General features: G+C 38.4%; 1 protein-coding gene and 1 pseudogene across 1 annotated transcript; both read left to right on the top strand.

Moving 5' to 3' along the window:
* Window positions 1–43: 43 nt before the first annotated feature.
* On the top strand, window positions 44–3,817 carry RPP21 (ribonuclease P subunit p21). Its single transcript, XM_074236810.1, has 5 exons — window positions 44–2,764; window positions 2,857–2,957; window positions 3,053–3,135; window positions 3,392–3,517; window positions 3,659–3,817. The coding sequence occupies exons 1-5, from the start codon at window positions 2,708–2,710 to the stop codon at window positions 3,727–3,729; spliced, it is 438 nt and encodes a 145-aa protein (XP_074092911.1). The 5' UTR covers window positions 44–2,707; the 3' UTR covers window positions 3,730–3,817.
* A 4,058-nt stretch (window positions 3,818–7,875) lies between these two features.
* On the top strand, window positions 7,876–8,299 carry LOC141489610 (large ribosomal subunit protein uL24-like; annotated as a pseudogene).
* The last annotated feature ends 11,751 nt before the right edge of the window (window positions 8,300–20,050 follow it).

The raw sequence follows: 20,050 nt of genomic DNA, 5'->3' as shown, positions 1-20,050 counted from the left end.
AGAAGATGGGGAAAGGAAAGTTAGGAAGGGAATGTGAAGAGGAGCCAAAGATTCTATCTCACCTCTGGGAAAAATAGAAAATGAATCTTGGGCAGCTAGGTGGTGCAGTGGATAGAGCACAGGCCTTGGAGTAAGGAGTACCTGAGTTCAAATCCAACCTCAGACACTTAATAATTACCTAGCTGTGTGGCCTTGGGCAAGCCACTTAACCCCATTGCCTTGCAAAAAAAAAAAAAAAGAAAATGAATCTCCTCTGGTTACCACTTTCCCCTAGCTAGCCAGGTTTGATAAAGAAGAAAAAGAGCAGTATCTCCTCCAAATTTCATGAAGTCATCCCAACTCAGGTACTCCACTATTGAGAGAGGTGAGTGGTACAGGAAGAGAAATATTTGGAGACCAGAAAAGGCAACTACCCAAAATGAATCAGGAATTGAGTTGAAAGAGGGAATTCTACTTGACCTGACCTTGAAGAGTTTGAATAGCTGTAACTTGGGGACAAAGGTAGTGGGGAAGTAGCATGATAACTGGACCACCTGTGAAATGATGGGGTTGAACTAGATAAGTTCTTGAAATCCCTTCTAAATACTGACTGCCATTAATATACCTCCTTACCCATACACTCCTTACGCTTGGGGCTGGAAGCAATTATTAGCTCATAACTAGGCTTTCTTACAACCTTTTTTAAAAATCTTGAGCTTAACCTTCTGTCTGAACCTTTTACTATCATACCTAACAACACCGGGTTCAAACTACAGCTTGCCAAAGTAGGAAAGCAAATATGTTGCCAAAAGCAATTGCACATTGTGACTTAATAATCCCAGACTCGACAGGCAGGCAAGCCTCACCAATACCAGTTTATTAAGTGATTATGATTTGTCCTGGCTCCCTGCTTCCCCTACCCCTGAAGAATATTTTCCCATAGTATCCAAGCTTCCTTTAGTCCTTTACCTGGGCCCTATTGGCCAATGGAGGTTAACACTGCTGGTAAAGTTATGGGGAATAATATTGACTCTTGAATATGTAAATATTGAGCTAGAGATAATGAAGCTAAAAGAAGCTATTTTATGGAGAAGGAAACCAGGTTAAATATCTGCTTCCATCTAATTCATCGGAGCTAAAAGTCAAAAGTTAATTTCTGTTATTCACAGATTGCAGAGTTGGAACTGGGAGAAACAACAAGTTATATAGTGCAACACCATTTGTTACTTAACAGTGAGGAAGCAAATCTTTGAAGGTTTAGAGATAAACTCCAGGTCACGGTGACTGAATGAGAGTTTGGGTCTAATGCCTCTAAAGCCAAGTACTATTATTTTGGTCAGATCTGCCGTTTTACATGCTTTTTAGGCCACCATTTTGTGGCATTAAGGTACATGTCTTAGATTTGAATACCTTTCTTGAAAGCTAGTCCTCTACCATATTCTAGAAGGCATATGCCTTCTAGAAAGTGCAATGAGAAAAAGTTTGGAACTCACAACTCATTATTATTGACTCCTTGTGAAGGCATTTTGGAATATGAGTTTCCCCTGGATCATTTTTGTTACCACCTTTGAGGATTCTAAACTCTCAGGCCAAAAGGAAAGCTTGTTTTCATACTAGCTCATACTTAAGGCTAGCAAATGTTTTACATTATTTTATCCTTGCATAAGCTGGTTTGGTATGATGATTTCATGATCTTTGAATCTAGAGGAAGGTATGAAATGTTTCTGCCCTCTAACCTTGAAGAAAGAATAGTGTATACACCACATGGGACCCTAATGAAAATGAGGTCTGGCCTTATTTAGCTGTGATTTTAGTCATTTTGGGCCCAAGTTTTTTTTAGCTGTAAAATGGCTGGATTGTGTTTATTTTCCATCACTCTATCCCTTTTAGTATATCTGATACAGAATTCCAGGAAAAAAAGATCCCCGATAAGAATTTTCCTAAGTAACATAGAAAAGCATGAGACAAGGGATTAGGGGTTTTCAAGTTGGAACCCATAAAGTGAAAGGAAAAGAGGGTTGCTCAAGATGGCACAATAAGCAGCACAGTTGTTGGAAGACGCCCAGGATATGCAAGTGAATTGGATGTAAGTGGAGTGTTGTGTAAAGTCACCAGCCTCGCTCTCCTCCGGAGTCATCTGGACTACAATGAGAGATCTTGGTTTTGTTAAGCTATGGTCTTTAATTGGACTCGGTTTCGGTGAAGCAAAATCCTTCAGTGGTCTAGATATCGGGGCTGTCTAACCTTTTAAAGGTTTTTATTGAAACACAATATAGTTTGATTTGCCATTCTAGTGCGAGCTCTGCGATAGGTCTGTGTCGTTTACTAAAGCATTTAGTAAATCCGCAGGCCAGCCACATTTAAGACAACTCTCTCTAGATCAAAGCAAAGACCTCTCGGTTCAAAATGATCTGGAAGGGAAAGATCCTTGGGGTCTCTGGCTTACCCTGAGCCAATCAGGACCCAAACTGACCAAGTGGGGCTTGCCCTGGAGTATGGGTACTTGCCAGGCAAGCCCTTGAAGGAGGGAGGACAGGGTTAGAAGTATCTGTCCTAGGAAAGAGGAATTTCGAATAGGAAAGGGAGGGTCTCCTCGAAAGCCAATGCGTCTGTTTGTAATGATCGCGGAGACTACAAGTCCCAGCAGACATCTGCGAGCACGCGGTCGCTTCGTGGAGGGCGGGGCCGTGTCCGAGTAAGCCCGCTTTTGTCGGAGCTGCGGAGCCCGATGGCGGCGCAGGTCAAGGACAAGGAGGCATTTCAGAGACTCGGTTTCTTATATCAAGTGAGCCCGGCCGAATGGTAGGGGAGAAGGGAGAAGCGGGGCGGGAGGGTTGTTCTGGGCCAGGACAAGGACCGCCCCTTCCATCCTCGTAGGCTGCCCACTGCGTCCTAGCCCAGAATCCCGAGAATCAGGAGCTGGCGAGGTTTTACTGCCACACTGAGAGGACCATCGGGAAGCGGCTTGTCCTGCGACAGTGAGGCGGACGGGGCGCGGGGGGCGAGCGGGAGGGAGGACCCTAGGTGATGAGGGGCGCTGAGGGTGGCCTTGCTCTTTGTCCTGCTCCCCAAGGGATCCTTCGGTGAAGAGGACCGTGTGTCGGGGCTGCTCCTCCCTCCTCATCCCCGGGCTGACCTGTACCCAGCGGCAGAGGCGTGAGTGCCACCACTGTTCTGGTGGGATGTCACGGAAATGATGGGCAGACTCGTGGGGGTTTTTTAACTAACTTGTGAGCAGCCTCTCTTCTCTGCCACTACAGTTCCACCTAGGAAAACTGAGTGGAGCTCCCTTCTGTAACCAAATAGTAAAGGCATAGGATCCAGTGGAAACTAAGGGGCTGGTGACTGGTGTATTGGGGGGGGGGAAGAAAGAGACAGTATTTTCCTCTACACGTCCTGTCTCCCCTCCAAGGTCGCCTAGGTCAGCGCTGGACAGTTCAGACTTGTTTGACATGCCATCGAAGCCGCAGATTTCTCAACGACCCCAGACACCAGCTCTGGGGGGACCGGCCTGAAGCCCAATTGGAGAACCAGGCAGGTAAGGAAGAGAAAAATATTCCTAAGCGCAAAGGTGGAATAAATATTGAGGGGAATTAATTAGGGGGAGACCTTGAATAAAATGGCTTATAATGGGAAGGGACAGTGTTTTAAATCAATCTCTTTCTGCTTCTGTCTTCAGACTCCAAATTAACTGGATCTGTAGCACACCAAAGCAATCCAGTCTCTGCCCAGTCTTCTAGGAAGAAATGACACCATCAATAGCTTAATGCAAAGGCCTTGGAAAAATGGACTGTCATTCAGCTAAAAAGTATTCAATAAAGTTTTGTCCTGCCTCTTTTTACTTGTGTCTCCAATATGTAGACAGAGTTTTTTCAAGTGGTAAACATCCTAACCTGTGACAACCTTTAATGTAGTGGAAAGAACACTGGAACTGGAGTATTAGAGTCAAGAGGAATCAGTTTCAAATTTTGTCTACAAGCTGTAGAGGATAAACAGAAAAATGAGAGCAGCCATAAAGCACAACAAAGTACAACTCTGAAAGTTTTGAGAGACAGAAACCAGGATATGAGTTAAGATGCCATTAAATAAGGGATTATCATGAATGTCAGCTTGGTAAAGGCATTTAAACCATGTTGAAATGAAAGGAAGAAACTGGAATGGTTGGAAAGACATTCTGCTAGGGAAATAATCTGGACAAAGACTGTAATATGTTAAACTTAATAGTGATGAATTCATAGTTCCTGGCACATGAAAGGGGTTTTTTTTTAAAAATTATTTCCCCTCAATTACATGTAAAAATAGTTTTTTTTTTAAATGACAAGCACTTTTATTTACTACAAGATAAAGTGAGGCCTAGGGAGCTTTTAGGAGATCACCCAACAGAGTCCTTGAGAAGATCTTCAGACACCTGAAGATTCCTATAGAGCCATCCTCTAATTGTTCTTAAAGATATACCTAAGGCCTAGAAAGATGAAGGATCTATTATGACTTCACCACAGGCTCTTAGAAACACTTTTCAATTTTTTTTTAAAGTTTTTTTTTTGTTTTTTAGGTTTTTGCAAGGAAAATGGGGTTAAGTGGCTTGCCCAAGGCCACACAGCTAGGTAATTATTAAGTGTCTGAGACCAGATTTGAACCCAGGTACTCCTGACTCCAGGGCCAGTGCTCTATCCACTGCGCCACCTAGCCGCCCCTCAATATTTTTTAAGGTTTTGATTTTCAAGTTTTTCTCCTTCCCCACCACAGCAAGCAATCCAATCTAGGTTATACATGAATAATCATGTTAAAGATATTTCCATATTAGTTATGTTGTAAAGGAATAATAGAGGATTTTCACAGAAGAAAATAGATTGAATTGTAGAATTGAGACCTTGGAAATCCTTTCATCTAACTTACACTCACACACACACATTTTGCAGACATAAAATAGCTTGCTTAAAAAAAATTAGTTGTTAGTGACTCTGAATGTAATCCAGAGCTCCATTACTTCCACCTTCAGAAACTTCTTCCCCTTTATTCTTGCCATCCAGCCTTGGGACCAAGCTACCTTAGCAGAAACTCAAGTTTAACTGCTTCAATTAAAAAATATTTTTCAAGGGATCTTCATTTATCTTTGTTGAAGGAGTCTTTATTGTTTATATCAATACCTTGTTTCAGCTGTTTCAGCCTTTCTGGAAATAAAAAGGGGAACTAATACCAAGAACTTAGTAAACATTTTTTAACCCAGCCATACCACAGCACCCTAAGACCACCAAAGAAACTGGAAAAGATCCATATGTACAGAAATATAGGAGGCAGCTAAGTAAGGAAGTGGATAAAGCACCAGCCCTGGAGTCAAGAGGAACCAAGTTTCAAATCCAGTCTCAGAGGCTTGGGCAAGTCATTTAACTCCATTGCCTTACAAAAGCCAAAAATATCCATGTGTGTTTGTGTGTGTGATCAGCTCTTGTGATTAGCAAAAGAGTGCAAAACTAAGGGAGTGTTCAAAAAATTAGGGAATACCTGAACAAATTATTTTATGTGAATGTATTGAAATATTATTGTTATATAAGTAATGACCAAAAAAATGATCATAGAAAAACCTGGGAATATTTGTTTCAATTGGTACAGAATGAAGTGAGTAGAACCAGGAGAACACTGTAAAGAAAAACAACTTGGGGGCAGCTAAGTGGTACAGTGAATAGCACCAGCCCTGAAGTCAAGAAGACCTGAGTTTGAATATGGACTCAGACACACACACACACACACACACACACACACACACACACACAAACTTGCTGTGTGACCCTGGGCAATTCACTTAACCCCATTGCCTTAAATTAAAAAAAAAAACCCAACTTTAGCAGACTTAAGAAATCTGATCAAAATCATGATCAACCATGATTCCAAAGGACAAATGATGAAAAATGTTACCCACTTCCTGGGATTGAAAGTATTGGATTCAATATGCAATGGAGACAAAAAAGTTGGGCATGGCCAATATGTAATTTTTTTCACTTGGCTTTGCATATTATTAAGGTTTTGTTGGTTTGTTAGGGTTTTTTTTTTTAAGAGGAGGGGGAAGGGTTGAAAAGAAAAATACTGGGTGGCTAGGTGGCACAGTGGATAGAGCACTGGCCTTGGAGTCAGGAGTACCTGGGTTCAAATCCGGCCACAGACACTTAATAATTACCTAGCTGTGTGGCCTTGGGCAAGCCACTTAACTCCATTTGCCTTGCAAAAAACCTAAAATTAAAAAATAAAAAAAAGACTAAGTTCTTAGAAAGCCTTAGAGAGTCAACCAAAAAAGCTAATTGAAATAAAGAACACCATCAAAGTTGTAGGGATATAAAACTCACAAAAATAATTGACATTTCCTTTTTTTTTAAGGTTTTTGTAAGGCAAACGGGGTTAAGTGGCTTGCCCAAGGCCACACAGCTAGGTAATTATTAAGTGTCTGAGACCGCATTTGAACCCAGGTACTCCTGACTCCAGGGCCAGTGCTCTATCCACTACGCCACCTAGCCACCCCCTGACATTTCCTTTTAATACCAAGAAAATGTAGCAGGAGGAGAGAAATTTCATTATTAAGTACAAATATCATAAAATACTTGAGAGTCTACCTCCCAAGACACTCATAAAAATTATATAAACATGATTACAAAACAACTCAAAGACAGATCTAAATAATCAACCATATTAATTGCTCATGGTTAGATGAAGTGTATGTAATAAAGTCAAAATTACTTGAGTTCATTTACATACTTAGTCTCATACCAATCAAATTCAAAAGATTACTTTATAGAGCTAGGGAAAAATAATGATTAGTTGGTTGGTTCTTGTCCTTTGTTACAGAAGCAGACCAAAATGACATCACTATGTTTGAGACAAATTACAGTGTGTCCAACTGGCTAATCAGACCAATATGAGCTTGGAATACTCTAAACTTACGAATGCCACATTTCCTTTGAGCTGCTTCAATTCTATCTTCCTCATGGAATGCAACACCTTCACTAATGAGAGCATGCCATGTTGAACCAGTGACTCTCATACTGTACAATCAGTTCTAAAGTTCTTCAGTGAGACCCTCAGAGTGTCTCAGTATCACTTCTTCTGACCCCTTGTGAGCCTTGTGTGAGTTCTCCATAAAATAATTTTTTTGGCAAGTGGGTATCTGGCATTCTAACAATGTGTCCAGTTCATCATAGTTTAATTATTTATGTCAAAATTTGACTGCCTGGTTCATCAGTATTGTACATCACTTTCATGATTGCATACATGCCTGGGTTCTGGATAATGGACAGTGCTCTCAAGATTTCCTAGGCACCAGTGGAGTAGAACAAGGGTGTGTCTTTGCTCCCATACTGTTTAGTATGATGATTTCAGCCATGTTATCAAATGCCTTCACTGAGGATGAACATGGCTTCAAGGTAAGCTACTATACTGATGGCAAATTCTTTAACCTGTAAAGAAAAAAAAATACAATTCATTTGAAGAACAAAAGGTCAAGAATCGGAAAGATATTAATGGGAAAAAAAAGTGGAAGGAAAAGGGGGTCTTACAATACCAGTTCTCAAAATAGTAGTCATCAAAACAATATAAAAACTAATCAGTCTGGTGTTTGGTAGACCTAAAGATCTCAACTATTCACAGCAAGAATTCACTAATTAACAAGAACTCTAGGGAAAACTGGAAAGTAATTTGGCAGAAACTGTACAGACCAATACTTTGAACCATATACCAAGAGAAACTTCAAATGGGTACATGAATTAGACATAAACATGTCATAAACAGAAGAGCAAAAACGAAATTACTTGAGGATCACAGAAAGTTAATTTGGATTCTGTGAAATTTTTTAAAAGATGTTTTTGTACGGGTGGCACACATATCTCTTTTCAGGTAATCCCGCTTGCCAAAATGAAGTTCAATCCAATCGTGACTTCAGACCAAAGAACTGCAAGAGATACTTCAATGCACCCTTGAACATCCAGTGCAAGATCAGGTATTTGCCACTCTCCAAGGACCTGAGGCAGAAATATAAAGTTCTCTCTGTGCCCATCACGAAGGATGAGGTCCAAATAGTTCGTGGACACTACAAAGATCAGCAATTGGCAAAGTTATCCAGGTTTACAGAAAGAAATATGTCATTTACATTGAGCATGTACAGCATGAAAAAGCTAATGGCACAACTGTTCATGTGGGCATTCATCCTAGTAAGGTAGTTATCACCAGACTAAAACTGGAGAAAGATTCCAAAAAGATTCTTGAACATAAAGCCAAATCCCGACAAGTTGGAAAGGAGAACGGCAAATATAAAGAAGAAACCATTGAAAAGATGTAAGAATAAAATGGTCTGTTTACAGTTGTAATTAAAAATGAAAATTAAAAAAAATGTTTTTGTACAAAAATATAGCTAAAATTAGGAGGCAGGTCAAAGGGAAAAAATTTTTCAGCAAGTTTCTGTGATAAAAATCACTCCTATAAAAGGAATTGCTTCAAATTTATTTTTTAAAAAGTCATTCCATGGGGCGGCTAGGTGGCACAGTGGATAGAGCATGGGCCTTGGAGTCAGGAGTACCTGAGTTCAAATTAGGCCTCAGACACTTAATAATTACCTAGCTGTGTGGCCTTGGGCAAGCCACTTAACCCTGTTGCCTTGCAAAAACTAAAAAAGAAAAAAGCAAAGACAAAAAAAAGTCATTCTACCGGAAAAAAAGAATCATTCCTCAGATGGAAAATGAATAAAGAATGTAATCAGACAGTTTTCAGATAAAGAAATTCAAGTTATCCAACAACATTGTGGGTTCATCAACTATGATGGGTGCATCTCCTCTCAACAGTTCAGAAATAAAGACAACTGTGGGAGATCTTTTATGAACAATGCCATCCACACACAGAGTTAAAAAAAAAAACCCCAGCAGAATCTGAATATATACTATGTTCATTTTTAAACACTTTCTTTATGTTTTACCTTCTTATTTCATGACTTTCTTTTCCCTTAATCTTAATTCCTTTTACACAAAATGATGAATAAAATCAGACTGTTCACTTCCAAGGGGAGGAAGGAGGGAAGGAAAGGGGTAGAAAAATGTGTAACTTATTTAAAAAGTGATTGTTGAAAATCTTTATATGTAGTTGGAAAAATAAATTTATTAAACAAAAAAGAAATCTCCAATTGATAAATGGTCAAATGAAGAAATTAAAGCTATATATAACTATATGAAAAAAATGTTCCAAATCATTACTGATTAGAGAAATGCAAATTAAAATACCTTAGCCAATGTTGGAGAGGTTGTAGGAAGATAGGGACATTAATGGATTGTTGATGGAGTTGTGAACTGATCCAACCATTCTGGAGAGCAATATGGAACTATACTCAAAGAATAAAACTGATCATATACCCTTAGACACAGCAATTCCAATACTAGGCCTATATTCAGAAGAAATCATAAAAATGGGAAAAGTCCCACAACCCAAATATTCATAGCAGCTCTTTTTGTAGTGGCAAATTAGAAATTGAGAGGATGTCCATCATTTGGGGAAGGGCTGAACATGTTATGGTATTAACATTAACATTAACACGTATATGAATATTATGGACTACTATTGTTCTATAAAAAATCATGAAGGTCAGACTCTAGAGAAGATGAAATGAATTGCAGGATCTGATGCTTAGCAAAGGGAGCAGGACCAGTTCTACACATTAGCAACACTGTGAGTTGATCATCCTTGATGGATACAGCTCCTCTTAGCAGTTCAGAAAGCTACAACAACCCTACTAGACCTACTAAGGACAATGCTATCCCCAGATGAAGAAAAACAAAACAAAACAACAACAACAAAAACCCCTTCAGAATCTGATGAACACTACATTTATTTTTTTTAATTTCTCTTATGTATTTCTTTCCTACACCATAGTTTTCTTTCTTTTCTCTTGACTCTAATTCTTCATACCAAAAATGACTAAACTGTAAACATGTTTAACAGAAATGAGTATGTACAATATTCATCTGACTATTCACCACTGAGGGGAGGAGAGGGAGGGCGAAGGGAGGGTGGAAGGAAATTATGTAACTGAAAAATATGCATATACATATGAATGCATGTTGAAAAACTTTCATGACGTGTATCTATTTTTATTTATTTATTTATTCTTATTCTGTACAAATAATGTTTTTATACATTACTAAAATATACTTGTTTAAGAGTAAACATAATACCCCCCCAAGAAAATATAAACCCACATAAGCAATAAAGTAAAAGGGAGAGAAAAAATTAAAATTTAATAATAATAATAATAATTGTAGGTATGGCCAGGTGGCGCAGTGGACGAGCACCAGCCCTGGAGCCAGAAGCACTCAAGCCCAAATCCAACCCCAGACTCCCAACAATCACCCAGCTATATGACACCATGCAAGCCACCCCAACCTCATTGCCCTACAAAAAACAAAAACAAAAAAAAAGATAAAATGAAATAAATAAAATAAAATAGTAATAATAATAATAATAATAATAGTAGTAGTAGGGGTAGCTGGGTGGCAGACAGATCACTGGTCCTTGAGCCAGGAGCACCCAGGTCCAAATCTGGCCTCAGACACCCAACAATCACCCAGCTGTGCAGCCCCAGGCAGGCCACTCAGTCCCATTTGCCCTGAAACATGCTCCAGAAAATAATAATAAAAAAATGTATGTCAGTCTGTGTTCCAACACCACCAGCTCTGTCACAGGTGGATCACATTCTTTAGGATCAGTCCATCACAAAAGTTACTTCCATATTTTTCCACCATTGCCATTGCTGATTGCAACTCCCTCCATTCATACTTCTCTACTATCATGAATTATATTTTCTCTCTCCTTTCACTCTGCCTCTGCTGTAGATTAGTTGAGTGGTGCAGCAGACAGATCCCTAGCCCTGGGGCCAAGAGGCCCCGAACCCACATACCACCCCTTACCCAGCATCCACCCAGCCCTATGGTATCAGACAGGCCATCCAATCCCAGCCCCTTGCAGGAAGTAAAAAAGAAAATGTGTTATATCTGGCCACTCTCCCCCCATGGTCCATCACTTTCTTATATGGATATGGATAGGGTTTGCAGCACCCCAAAACAATTACAATAATAATATCAAAGATCACTTATAAAAGATCACCATGACAGATGTTGAGTTCCTTTCCTTCTGATTCAGCCTCACAACTATCTATTGGACAGTTCCCCTACAATATCCTAAGAGAATTTTAAATTCAATATGTCTAAGACAGAAGTCTTATCAGTTCCTCCAAAACTACCCTTCTTCCTTAATATCCCTATTTCAGCTGAGGGCACTACCAAGCTTCCAATAACTCAGGTTTACAACTTTAGAGTCATCCTCAACTCTTCCTCCTCCTTCAATCCCCATGACCAACTGATTAGTTACCAAGACTAATGGCCTCTGTCTCCATGACATCTTTCAAATTCACTTGTTCTCTTTAATCACATAACCATCACCTTATTTTGACCTCTCATCAATTCTCACCTAGACTATTACTATACTTTCCCAATAGTTTCCTGACTCCATTCTCATCCTGTCCTCTCCAACCTATCCTTCACATAGTTCCTTTGTTTAACAATTAAAACATTTCATAACTTAACCAATCATTCCAAACTGATTTCACATGATTTTTTTCTTAATGTACTCTCTGTTCCCTCCAAACTCTAAATGACATTCCATCTCCCACCTCTTTGCTATTGTGTAAGTTTTTCCCCTGCCTGGAATGTTCTCTTACCTCCCCTTAGAATTCCTACCTCTATATAAGGTTCAGTTTAAGTTCCTCCTTTACTTTACTGATTCACCATCCCCTAACCCAGTTAATTGTTGTGAGAAATCCCTGAGTGTTTGGCTTCCACAGAGTGGAAGGCTGTTAGTCAAAGTCAGTGCAAAACCTAGAGTCTATCTATGGTATTAAATAGACTGAAAAGCACAAAGCCAGCATGCAGGAAATGTGGGAGTAAGACAAAAGAAGAGATAAAGGAATTGACCCCACCAATCATCCAACTGGAGAGGTCTTCCAACCTGAACTAGAGGTGCCAGACCTGAGATTAGAACAAAACCCACCAGAACAAGGCTGGGTTGGCCTAGGGTTCCTGACCTTATTCAACTGTGCTTGTGCAATTACGTTCATGCACAGTAACTTACACACTCCCTATGACGATTGAGGCTCATCAACGTAACGTATCATATGATCAGAGAAGGGAGACATGTTAAGGAATGTCATAAGATGGGTGGATCTCTTGGATTGTAACCCTAATGATCAGGGTCCATCAGGACTCAGAAGAGCCAAGTCTTCCAAACCTATATAATATTTAGACATTGTTGCAACACAGGATATACCTCACTAGGGGGCACTCATGTCTTGCAAGATCAGTTAATAAAAGGGTTACTTCTTCCTTCGCTCCAGTAGGCTAGGTTTTGCTACTTGGAGCCAAATATTCTGTCTCATATTTCAACATAGTAGCAGGAGGGCTTTGTTGAAAGGGAAATACACTGACATATTTATAACAATTGTGATATACTCTTCCTCTCAATAAAATTCCATTTGTATATATTAGTATTTACATAGTTGTGTAAAAATTGCTTTCTCTCTGATGAATGTCATTCTTTTGTATAAGCTAAACATCCAAAGTTTCTTCGGTTGTTATTATATTATAGGTTCAAGTCATCTCATTATCCTGATTGTCCTCTTATGTATAATAATAGCTATTGTTCTAATAATTTAAAATTTTGTATTTGCTTTACATGGGGAAACTGAGGCACGGAGAAGTTAGGTGACTTGCCCAAAACCACACAGTTAGAGAGCATCTGACACAGGATTCAAACCCAGGTTTTCTAGTCCTTCACTCTCTAGATACACTACAGTACATGAATACATATTTTAAAACTGACATCCAAAACTAAACATATTCTAGATGTACCCATTGCCCTCCAAATCAAGCTCAAACTCTTTAAACTACATTCAAAGTTTTTTAAAAAATCCAGTCCCATATTCCCTTTTGATCAATCTGTTATATGTTCTGGTCTGTAGCCTTTTCTATCATATGATAAAAACAGCCTCCTCTCTATTTCTCTTTTAGCTGAATATGCATTTAACTTGATACTCTTCCTGTATCCTAAAGGCAAAAAGAGAAGGTCAGAAGATAGGAAAGAAGAAAAAATAACTATCACACCAAGAGACATAGTTTGGTTTAGAGCACAAGAATTATTATCAGAGGACCTGTGTTTTAATTCAGTCTGAAAATATTTAATAAACATTAAATGATTATGTGAGTTATTACAAGTTGACTTTAGGCAAATCATTCAATCTCTTAAAATAAATCTTACACTTTCTTCTTTAAATGTGATCTTTGCCTTAAGTATTTCACAAAGATGGAGTCAAAATCCTTCTCTACCTCATTTTACAAATGAAGAACTAAGAAAGAAAAAGAGTTACATGATTTGCCCTGGGTCACACAGTTAGTAATGTCTGTGGCTGGATTTGAACTCATTAAGATGAGTCTTCTTGATTCTAAGCCCACTCTATCCACTGTGCCATATAGTTGCCCTAAAATATTTATTGCAACTCTTTTTGTGGCAGCAAAGAATTGGAAACTGAAGACATGCTGAAAATATGAGGAATAGATTAACACGGTATGGTATATGTAACACTATTGTGATGTAAAATATCATAAAGGGTTTATGTGCATGTTGTTTCAGTTTCTTGAGGGCAGGGACTATTTTTTTCTTTGTAATAAATAATAAACATTTATTTGATTAAAAAAAGAAAATGAGGCAGCTAGGTGGCGCAGTGGTAGAACACTGGCCCTGGAGTCAGGAGTACCTGGGTTCAAATCCGGTCTCAGACACTTAATAATTACCTAGCTGTGTGGCCTTGGGCAAGCCACTTAACCCCGTTTGCCTTGCAAAAACCTAAAAAAAAAAAAGGAAAAAAAGATCATCAATTGTGAAAGACTTAGTAACTCTGTTAATACAGTTAACTAATGGCCCACCACAGTTCCAAAGGATTCTATAATAAAAAAATGCTAGATCCATAGAATAGAGAACTGATAAATTCAGAGTGAAAAATGAAGAATATTTTTTCTCTTTCTTTTACTTTTTTTTCTCAGAACATAGCTAATGCAGAAATTTGTTTTGCATGACTTCACATCATTGATGGAAGAGAATTTGGAATTGAAAATAAAATAAAAATGAATTTTAAATAACATGAATATTTCTAAATATAAAGAAGAATAGAATGAATAAGTATAATTAAGCACTTAATATATTCACATTTGGTTCTGTTTGCTGAGTATACAAACAAATGCTACATTCTTTGTTTCCAAGAATCTCACTAATGGGAGAAACAACATAAATAGGAGGCTTCAGATGTCAGTCAGATAGAAAGACCCAGTACTCTTAAGGGTTTTTCATTTCCAAAGATTAAATTGTAACCATTTATAATATTGAACCATTTGACTGTAGCAAAAACTTTCTTGCCATGATCTTCAGTAGTTGTGAATTGTGTAAAGAACCACAGATTTCTGCTATATCATTTCTTTCCTTTTTAAAAGTATATAATTAATTGAACAAGTTAATTTCAAAGTTATCCTTTGGTATGACTCCCTCTAAATCTTCTTTTGTTCATTTCTGTGCCTTTTAAATACTTCATTGATGTTCATCTCTTTCTTTCCCTCCTTTATTTGGTGAGGAGGAGACATCATTATCAGCAGCTCTTCCTCCTAATGCATATATAGACACACACACACACCTAAACAATAATAAACAAATAAATGAACTCTTACTTATAACAAATAAACATTATCAAGCATAAGAAAGCCACACATTGTCCAGGTCTACACATTTTGTACCTCTGGTTCATCACCTCTTCCTCAAGTAATGAATAACATGCTTCACCATCAATCCTCAGGAGTTCTGGTTGCACTGAGTACTCGAGTCTAATAAAAATTTCTGTTTTTTTACAATGTTATAGGCATTGTATAAATTGGTTCCATTCATTTTACATTGCAACAGATCATAGAAGTTCTACTAAGTTTCTCTGAATTCAGACCTATTCTTCATTTCCTACAGTCAATTAATATTATTTTATATTCATCTATGATTGGCCATTCCCCAATTGATAGTTACCCTCTTAATTTAGCCGGGACACTCTTCCTTCTTTTTTGATGTCTTTCTTTAGCTATGAATGATAACTCTAAACAGAGTTCTAGATAAAAGAACTATTAGACTATTCTTGTCAAAGAGAGATTTTTCTGGTCACTGTAATTCAGCACATGGTGGCCAAGACCTCAAAAGATGGTCTTAATGATCTGAAGTCTAGAAGATAATAGAGAGAAGCTCAACTTTTCCAATAATCTACTAGTTAGTCTCCTTGCTTCAAGTCTATCATGATTCACTTTCCACTCAGCTGTCATACTGATCTCCTTAAAATGTAGATCGGACATATCACTCCCTTACTCAAAAAACTTGAGCTGCTCCCTTTTACTTTCTTTTTTTTTTTAAGTTTTTTGCAAGGCAAGTGGTGTTAAGTGGCTTGCCCAAGGCCACACAGCTAGGTAATTATTAAGTGTCTGAGGCCGGATTTGAACCCAGGTACTCCTGACTCTAGGGCCAGTGCTCTATCCACTGTACCACCTAGCCACCCCTCCTTTTACTTTCAATAGCAAATATGAAGTTATCTGATTTTTAGAATCCTTCATAACCTGACCTCTTTCACATTTCCATTCTTCTTACACCTTATAAGTAGTCAATGTCCCCACTGAGTGGTATGAGGTTTTTCCCAGTCCCTTTTCCCCAGAGGCTAGTAAGGAGCAGTTATTTTCCCTGAAGAATTTAGCATACTTTACTGTCCTTCCTCAAGGGCATCAGCAGAAGGATTAAGCATACCTGGCCCCTTCCTACCTTTCTAGCACTGGTTGTCCCTATACCTGGAATTATCTCCTTTCTTTTCTCTGATTTCTGGCTTCCATGGACTCATTCAAGTCTCAGCTGGTCTCACTTTCTGCAACAAGACATTCTTAGTCCTTAATTTCATATATCAGATTGCTTGCTGCCATGGGGAGCAGGAAACATGGGAGAGTGGCAGAAAAATGTGGAATTCAAAAACCTGTAAAAGGATGAATGTTGAAAACTTTCTCTGCATGTAATTAGAGTAAAATAATTGATTTTAAAAATTTAGTCTCTTTTCTCTGGCTCTATCTTCAATTTATTTTGCATATATCTTGTTTGAACATAGGTGCTTGCATATTTTCTTCCTCATTGGACCATAAACTTCCTGAGAGCCGGGAATTTTTTTTGCCTTTCTTTATATCCTCAGCGCTTAGCATAATTCTTGGGTGATAGTAGACCTTCATAAGCTATTGCTAAGCCTAAATGTGAAGAAATTTACCCCTTTATATTCATGGGAGGAATTTCTCCTTTTTTAACTATGATGTTTGGGTGATTGTACTTTACTTTGAACAAATGTATCTTCTGCCTAACTGGTAAAAGCCACATCAGTGGGAACTTATAAGAAATAATTTTGAATATTTTGCATATTTTAATTAATTATGGAATGTCTCAAAACTGTCTTAGTTTCCTCCCTCCCCCAGAATCTATATGTAAGAGGTGATACCCCACTTCAGCATAAAGAGGAGGACCCAGAGGCAGAGGGGGGTAAAATAACTCTATTTTTCTCTTCCTACAATTTCTCTTCACACAAAAAGCTAAAAAGATAGTTGAATCCTATTTACTATAGGAGGACTTGGCAGATATCATAATAGTGTTTTAATGGTTGGATCTTTTTTTTCTTTTTAGTTTACTTATTCTGCAAACCTACTTCCTAGTGGTTATCTGGAGGGAAGGTCTGATCTGAACTTGTTGCTGTTTTGGGAGGGGGGGGCAGTACTGAATATTGTGGCATTCAGTAGACATTTTTTAAACAGGAATATTTTATTTTATGCCAGGAATTTTGTTTTATGACATGAGTAAGCACTGGAATTATAAAAGTAAAAAAAAAAGATAGCTCTTGACTTCAAAAATTTACAATCTCACTGTAACTAAGATCAAAAGAAATGTAATAAGTTGGGAAACAATTTTTACAACTAGTATTTCTGACAAAGAACTCATTTCTAAAATATAAAAAACAAGTCATTCCCTAGCTGACAAATGGTCAAAGGATATGCAAAGGCAATTTACAGATGAGGAAATCAAAGTGATCCATAGTCATATGAAATATTGCTCTAAATCACTACTTATTAGAGAAATGCAAATTAAAGCATCTCTGAGGTACCACATCATACCTCTCAGATTGGCCAATATGACCAAAAAGGGCAGTGATCAATGTTGGAAGGGATGTGGGAAATCTGGGACACTGATACATTACTGGTGGAGCTGTGAACTCATCCAACCTTTCTGGGGAGCAATTTGGAATTACAACCAAAGGGCAATAAAAATGTGCATAACCTTTGATCCAGCAATACCACTACTGGGTCTATACCCTGAAGAGATGATGAAAAAGGGTAAAAACATCACTTGTACAAAAATATTTAGAGCAGCCCTGTTTGTGGTGGCAAAGAATTGGAAATTAAGTGAATGTCCACCAATTGTGGAATGGCTTAATAAACTGTGGTATATGTATGTGATGGAGCATTATTATTCTATTAGAAACCAGGAGGGATGGGAATTCAGGGAAGCCTGGAAGGATTTGTATGAACTGATGCTAATAGAGATGAGCAGAACCAGAAGAACATTGTACACCCTAACAGCAACATGGGGGTGATGATCAAACTTAATGGGCTTGTTCATTCCATCAGGGCAACAATCAGGCACAATTTGGGGGTATCTGCAATGGAGAATATCACCTGTATCCAGAGAAAGAATTATGGACTTTGAACAAAGACCAAAGACTATTACCATCAAAATAGGGGAAAAATAAGTTATATTATTTTGTAATTTTACTATGTCATACTTTGTTTCTTCCTTAAGGATATGATTTCTCTCTCATCACATTCAACTTAGATCAATGTTTACTATGGAAACAATGTAAAGACTAACAGACTACCTTCTGTGGGGGTGGAGCAAGATTAGGGGGAAAAATTGTAAAATTCAAAATAAATAAAATCTTTTATAAACAAAAAAGTTTACAATTTAATGTGGGAAAACAACACATAAAAGAAACTTAACTTAGGGAAGAGTTTCTTTAGGAAGAAATCTTAAAATAGTGCATCTAGGTGGGAAATGAAATTTTTGCAGTCTTTTGGAATTCTTGGCTCCATTTGCCAATCTGAGGAGCAAAGGGTAGAAATGAAGTGGAAATAAGGTTGATTTGTTCTGTAGGATAATGAGACTTTCCCAAGTATAAGCCTTCTGGAGTATGATGGAAAAATCAGAAGAGTACCAAAATAGTACAGCCCATTGGGAAGTGAAATCAGGCTAGAGACTTAGAAGTTTTCAGTGTTCCCAAAGTAGCCCAATCCAGGACAAAAGTTTGATTACTGCCTTGCAAGATCTTAACCTGGGTTTCAGTTTGATCATCAATAAAAAGCTGCTGGACTCAGTCTCTATTAGCCAAAGGGGAAACTGTGCTGGTTGAAAGTGATGGAATTCAGGGGCGGTTAGGTGGCATAGTGGATAAAGCACTGGCCTTAGAGTCAGGAGTACCTGGGTTCAAATCCAGTCTCAGACACTTAATAATTACCTAGCTGTGTGGCCTTGGGCAAGCCACTTAACTCCATTTGCCTTGCAAAAACCTAAAAAAAAAAGTGATGGAATTATCATGTCCCTTTTTGTTTGAGATCCATGCCCTTATTGTTCCTTTGCAGGCAAGATTAGACTAAAAACCTGTTCAATTCTTGGGTCTGAGCGACAGCTCTGCGGATGCTGCTCCAGGACTTGCTCCTTTCTCAGTATATACTTCCCTGAATTTCAAGACTTGTGAACCTTATCCCGTTCTGAGTCTTCCCTGGATCTATGATCCAGAACTGAGTAATGAGCAACAAAGCTGCCAACTGGCACCTGTCCCTGTCTCTGTGACTCAGAAGATATCTGGTATGGGTATGAAGCCTTCTTTCCCCCCGCCCCCCCCCCCCCCACACACACACAGTTTCTCACTGGGCAAGTCAGCATGCTTCTAATCTTATCCTAATCCCAGTACTAAACAGCAGATTTTTTTTTTATCTATTTCCCCATGCCTACCTGGGTTGGACAAATGGACTCACTATGATTTTTACTGGTTTTCTTTGTCAGAAGTTAGTCTAGTGTATTGTCTAGATCTCTTTGGAAGGATTTGTTTTGGGATTTTGTAGAGGAGAAAGAGAAGGAAGGGAACAGCTATTACTGTATTGCTTCCTCCTTCCTATTCCACCATCTTGGCTCCAACTCCCTAAAGTTTATGATTTATAAGGGAGAAACAGGGATTGAATTGGGATTGGGGGCGGCTAGATGGCATAGTGAATAGAGCACCAGCCCTGGAGTCAGGAGGACCTGAGTTCAAATATTATTTCAGACACTTAATAATTGTTTAGCTGTGTGACCTTGGGCAAGTCACTTAACCCCAATGTCTTAAATTTTAAAAAAAGAATTGTGAATATATTTCAAATGAAAGGGGGTATTTCTCCCCATCACACTCCCATGGGAAAAACCAAGGGATTAAATTATTTTTTCCTATTGTAAGTAATGTAAGTTGGATACCATAAGTGAAGAATGGAGTCTCAATGACCACAGGATGTAGCTGGGTCCCATAAAGCAATAAAGTACATCTCTAAGACAGAGAAAGGTAGTCACTGACATCACATGAATTAGCTCCCCTTTCCTTAATTTATACAATCATGTTCTCACCCCCATGATGCTGCCAATCCCATAACCAATTGTATTATTTCCTAATTTATCCTATTCTGTTGTTTTATGCTAATGAAAAGGAATTATGTTTCCTCTTGTCTTTTGGCCTCCCTGAGGTAGTCTTTTGACCCATTTTATTAACAGATTTAAGCCTTATGGGGGTGGGGAATAAACAAGTTATCTTGCCAGAAAATGCCAGAGAGGGGCGGCTAGGCGGCGTAGTGGATAAAGCACTGGCCCTGAAGTCAGT

Source organism: Macrotis lagotis, chromosome 5, assembly GCF_037893015.1.
Source record: "Macrotis lagotis isolate mMagLag1 chromosome 5, bilby.v1.9.chrom.fasta, whole genome shotgun sequence".
Classification (NCBI taxonomy): Eukaryota; Metazoa; Chordata; class Mammalia; order Peramelemorphia; family Peramelidae; genus Macrotis; species Macrotis lagotis.
This window is presented reverse-complemented; position numbering and strand designations above follow the sequence as displayed.

Excerpts from the sequence above, each read along its gene's own strand:
- RPP21 (XM_074236810.1), top strand. The coding sequence starts at position 2,708 with ATGGCGGCGCAGGTCAAGGACAAGGAGGCATTTCAGAGACTCGGTTTC. Across the intron at positions 2,765-2,856 it reads GACTCGGTTTCTTATATCAA|GCTGCCCACTGCGTCCTAGC; the intron begins GTGAGCCCGGCC and ends CCATCCTCGTAG. Across the intron at positions 3,136-3,391 it reads CTGTACCCAGCGGCAGAGGC|GTCGCCTAGGTCAGCGCTGG; the intron begins GTGAGTGCCACC and ends CTCCCCTCCAAG.